Source organism: Coturnix japonica, chromosome 3 (assembly GCF_001577835.2).
Source record: "Coturnix japonica isolate 7356 chromosome 3, Coturnix japonica 2.1, whole genome shotgun sequence".
In the NCBI taxonomy this organism is placed as follows: Eukaryota; Metazoa; Chordata; class Aves; order Galliformes; family Phasianidae; genus Coturnix; species Coturnix japonica.
Window position 1 is genome coordinate 100,034,047 of NC_029518.1, and position 5,203 is coordinate 100,039,249.

The 5,203-nt window shown below is 52.3% G+C and overlaps 1 protein-coding gene across 1 annotated transcript; it reads left to right on the forward strand.

The window, feature by feature from the left end:
* The first annotated feature begins 341 nt into the window (after window positions 1-341).
* Window positions 342-4,401, forward strand: LOC107312463 (bis(5'-adenosyl)-triphosphatase ENPP4-like). Its single transcript, XM_015859922.1, has 4 exons — window positions 342-423; window positions 774-1,635; window positions 2,183-2,356; window positions 3,795-4,401. The coding sequence occupies exons 2-4, from the start codon at window positions 816-818 to the stop codon at window positions 4,160-4,162; spliced, it is 1,362 nt and encodes a 453-aa protein (XP_015715408.1). The 5' UTR covers window positions 342-423; window positions 774-815; the 3' UTR covers window positions 4,163-4,401.
* Window positions 4,402-5,203: the final 802 nt, after the last annotated feature.

Consider the following 5,203-nt stretch of genomic DNA (forward strand, 5'->3'; position numbering starts at 1 on the left):
ACACTGGAGGCTGGTTTAATTTGTACCATGAGTGAGCTGGGCTCCCTTTACCCCACGTCCCGCTACTCCTGGCCATTGAGGACAGTGCTTTGACAAACAGGCCCTTTACGAGCCCAGGACACAGGCCATGGCCAGGCCTGCCCCGTGGGCTCAGGAGGAGGCCTGTCCATGGTGTGCAGACATAAAGCGCTTCATATGGTCTCTGTGTTCCTGCTGTTCGCTCCCCACCCCATGGTGACATTACAGCCCCTCACACACATCACCTTCCCTTCACAACGGCCCCAAGGAAAAACACCCCCCCCCCCCCCATCCGCCCCGCCCCGCGCCCGCCCGCTCCAACCCAAACCAATCGCAGCCTCCTCCCGCAGCACGGCCCGCCCACCGGCTGTGACCGCGGGCGTTGGAGGCGGTTGGGGTCGGGAGGTGAGCGGGGGGAGCGGGTATGGCGGCATGGAGCTGCCATAGGGAGCGATGGGACACGGCTCTGACAGCGGGGTGGGGGTTATGGGCGTTCTGTGGGGCCGGAGCGCTGCCGTCCTGAGGCCGCCCGCTGTGAGGGGGGAAGCGGGGCGGCAGCTGAGCTGTTGGTCACGTTGAGCCCGGCCTGAAGGTCGGCTCCTGCGGTTACAGCTCCTGCTGCCGGCTGGGGGAACGTGCTGTGGGCTGTCGTGGTTGTTCAGCTGGTGTGAGAGAGGCGGGTGTAACATACAGCTCGTTGTGCTGCTCGCAGCACAGCCCTGCTGAGTTATGGCTCATGTCTTTGAATTCCTCAGGTGCATCGCATTAATTGCTGGAATCGCTTTCAGGCACTAAGGATGAAGTTGCTTATGGTGCTGTTTGTGTCCACCATCGCCGGCTGCTGCGCCGGCTCCATCAGCTCAGCCCCCAGGCTGCTCCTGGTGTCCTTCGATGGCTTCAGGGCTGATTACTTGGAAACTTACAACCTCCCTCACCTCCAGGAGCTCATTGAGGACGGTGTGCTGGTAAAGCAAGTCACAAACGCTTTCATCACCAAGACTTTTCCAAACCATTACAGCATCGTGACGGGTTTATACGAGGAAAGCCACGGCATCGTGGCTAACGACATGTATGATCCGGATGCCAAGAAGAAGTTCTCGCAGTTCAATGACTCGGATCCCTTCTGGTGGAACGAAGCAGTCCCGATCTGGGTGACAAACCAACAGCAGAGGAATGGGACGAGTGCTGCTGCCATGTGGCCCGGCACTGATGTGAGGATTAACAACAGCACCCCTCGGTTCTTCATGAAGTACAACTTCTCGGTGACGTTTGAGGAGAGGGTGGAGAACATCATCAGGTGGATGAACAGCTCTGACCCTGTCGTCAACTTTGCTACGCTGTATTGGGAAGAACCAGATGCGAGCGGGCACAAGTACGGACCCAATGATACTGTGAACATGCGCCGAGTGTTAGAGCAAGTGGATCAACACGTTGGGTTCCTTACTAGTAAACTGAAGGCATCGGGTCTGTGGGACGCTATTAATGTCATCATAACCAGCGATCACGGCATGGCCCAGTGCTCTCCAAAGCAGCTGATTGTCCTGGACAACTGTATTGGTCGTGGTAACTATACTCTAATTGACAGGAGTCCAGTTGCTGCAGTGCTGCCAAAGAACGGTATGTGGTGGTTTGTGTTTAAGTCTTTCTTGTCTTGCTGCTGTGTGTACTTTGTTTTGGCATCAGTGGGCTGAGGGATTTAATGTGAATTGCCATGGCTGATGAAGGTGGTCGTGGTGCAGCTTATGGGAACAGAGCTCAGCACTTAATGTGCCTGCGCCCTTGTTGCTCCTGTATTCTCTCCAGTTGAGGTTCACAAGGAACATGAAACAAGCCCTTGGTGTTATTCAGAATGAAAAATGCTGCTGTCTGGCGAGAAGTCTAAAACCAGCCTGGGCTGCTGTACAGCTTTCATTGTTGTGAATGAAGTTTTAGCCTGTATCTCAAGGTAGGCAGCAACAGGGCTGACTCACGATGCTGCTGGTCTCAGCTTCAAGTGCAGCCGGGCTGAAGCAACTAGAGCAAACAAACCCATTTATAGATAACAGAAGGTTTTGTGCTCACTGCTTTGGATCAAATATTGGCTAGGATCTCAGGTTTAATGACAGATCACTGCAGTCAAACAGACCTCATTTCCAGTTGTTTCACATGCGTTTTTTCTTCACAGATAAAAAATATGTGTACAACTTACTGAAGCAGTGCGATGATCGTCACATGAAGGTCTATCTCAAAGAAGAAATCCCAGACAGGTTCCACTATCGCCACAATAAGAGGATCCAGCCCATAATTCTGATTGCAGACGAAGGCTGGACAATTGTACAGAGCGAGGGCCTCTCAAAGCGTAAGTTGGACGTCCCTGTTAGGGCTCATGGTGACTTACACTGGTGGGGGGTTTTGGTTTGACCCCAGCAACTCATGGGCTGCTCCTGGCTTAGCAGGTGGAGTCCATGCTCCTGTAGGAACATCTGACAGCATTTCACAGTGTTCTCAGCTGGAACATGGGGGGTACCAACAACAAAGGAAGAGAGGGGTTAGGTTGGATATCAGGAAGAGCTTCTGTACAGAAAGGGCTGTTCAGCACTGGGATGGGCTGCCCAGGGAGGTGGTTGAGTCCCCATCCCTGATGTGTTTAACAGCCCTTTGGATGTGGTGCTCAGGGCCGGGATTGAGCGGAGGGCTGTTAGTTAGGGTAGGATGGTTGGGTTGGGGTTGGACTCGAGGATCTTGAAGGTCTTTGCCAACCGGAGCCATTCTATGATTCATTCTGTTGGCTGGAACACTTGGCCACACTCAAAAGCCTGAGACACACGTGTAGGTTTCCCTTGTACCTCCCTTGTATTTCAGCATTACACCATTAATAAGTGGGTGACTGTGCTGTCTGCTTCCATCACCTGCTGCCTGTGCCCGTTGTTTGCACAAAGGTTCTGCTTGTGACAGAGGCATGTTTGTATTTCACTTCCCCCCAACATCTGCCACTCGTCTGCCAATTGACATTGAAGGTGTTGAAGTGTTTTCCAATAGAGCTCTCGTCTGTTTTCGTGCTGGGATTCAATTTCACATATCTAAAAATAGCTGATAAATATAGAGAGAGAAGTAACAGCGCTGCATCAGCGCTCACTGCATTGAACTGAGTCACTTTGCAGAGCGGGGATTTGTTCTGGTTTGCCTTCACCTGAACTACCTGATCCGATAAGCAGGATCAGATAATATGCTTGAACTGAAAGCCGTCAAGGGGAAGGTGGCTGGCTTTCAGGAAGTGCCTGCTTTGCAATGGGGAGGTGTCCTTCCAAATGGAAGAAATGCAAACTTACGTGAGATTGTGGAGTGGTAACACCCTGTTCAGCTTTGGCAGGAACAGGAGGGGTGGGAAACAAAGGTTGGTTGGGGTGGGGGAAGGAATGTGGCTGAAGGCTGGTATGGGAACATCAGTGTGTGATCCAGGTGCTGCCCATAGAGTCATAGAACGGCCTGTATCACAAAGGCCCACAGTGCTCATCCAGCTCCAACCCCCTGCTGTGTGCAGGGTCACCAACCAGCAGCCCAGGCTGCCCAGAGCCACATCCAGCCTGGCCTTGAATGCCTGCAGGGATGGGGCATCCACAGCCTCCTTGGGCAACCTGTGCCAGTGCGTCACCACCCTCTGGGGGAAAATCTTCCTCCCAGTGTCTGCCTCAGCCCTTGGTTAACGTTCCTTCTGCAGTGGGGGATGAAGAGGGAGGGCAATACTTTACATGCAGACAGAAGCTGCGATGTCACCTCTTGAATTTGCGTTTCTCCAGTAGGTGACCATGGTTATGACAACACTCTGCCCAGCATGCATCCATTCCTGGCTGCTCACGGTCCTGCCTTTCGTCGTGGTTTCCAGCAGAGCACGATAAACAACGTTGACATTTACCCACTGATGTGCCACATCCTGGGACTGACACCGCAGCCACACAACGGCACCCTGAGCCACACCAAGTGCCTGCTGGCTGACCAGTGGTGCATACACCTCCCTGAGGCCATCGGGATAGTGATCGGGGGGCTGCTGGTATTAACTACCTTCACCTGCATTGTAACAGTCATCACAAAGAGCAGAGTGGCTCCTCCACGTCCATTTTCCCGGCTTCAGTTACAGTCAGATGATGACGACCCTCTCATTGGATAACGTGTGCTGAGCTGAGCCTGGCTTGTGAAAGTGATTTCAGCAAGCACGTGTGATCTTGCACTGCAGGGCATTCTTAGATGCACTTTAACAGTACCTGTGTAAAATACTGTACAGCCCGAACCTGCTGACTGTGTGTGTGTGTGTGTTACCTGATCTGTTGTCCTGGGAAAAGACGTTCAGAAATCCCTGACGGGTCATTTTCTGCTGAAGAAAATAAAGATGTTTAATTTTCCACTCAAGTCGTTGAATGTTTTTAATATTCAATTCCAGGGTTAATGCTTCTGAATGCTGTGAAAGGTGCTCCCAGCTGCAGGCTGCTGGATGTGCATCTGCTGCCCTGCCACCAGCTGCTGCTGATCACCAAGCACAGACTCCGGGCTTTTGTTTTAAAGTGCAAATCTAGAGGGAAAGGTGAAACTTAGGAGATGGGATGAGCTTTGTCTGCAGTGTCCAACTGGTTGGTTCAAAGCTGTGCTGACAATCAGTGGTTTCCTCCTTTTTAACTGTCAGGTCCAGCAAGTTGCCACACACTAAAACAAGTTTGATTTCGAAAGCCCTTGTGGTATCTCTTATAGTGAGGGAAGAAGGGGGGGTTAAACTGTTGATACAAACCTGTGCTCACTGAGTCCTTTTCCTGTGTTTGACAGTTTGAAGGCGCAGTGCACTGCAATGAGAGCTGCAGTTGATGGCAGCGTGCAACGTGGGTCCTTATCCAAGAGCTACAACTGACTGCATGTCTATTAGCTGCAGGCTGCTCAGCACATGGACCTGGCAGAGCTGAAGTTACTTGTATATGGCAAGAGATGAGGCTGGCATGGAGCTGGCAGGTGTGGTGACACTGGGCTGTACTGTCCTCTGTGTTGTTCCTCCTGAGATGCTAAAACAGATGTGCACAGCACACACCTACAGCACACACCTACAGCACACACCTACAGCACACACCTACAGCACACACCTCACTCTGTTCCTTTCCTCCCCAGGCTGCTTCAGTCCTACCGGGTGACCGCTGTGTCCAGCTGACCTCCAAGATACTGACAGTGT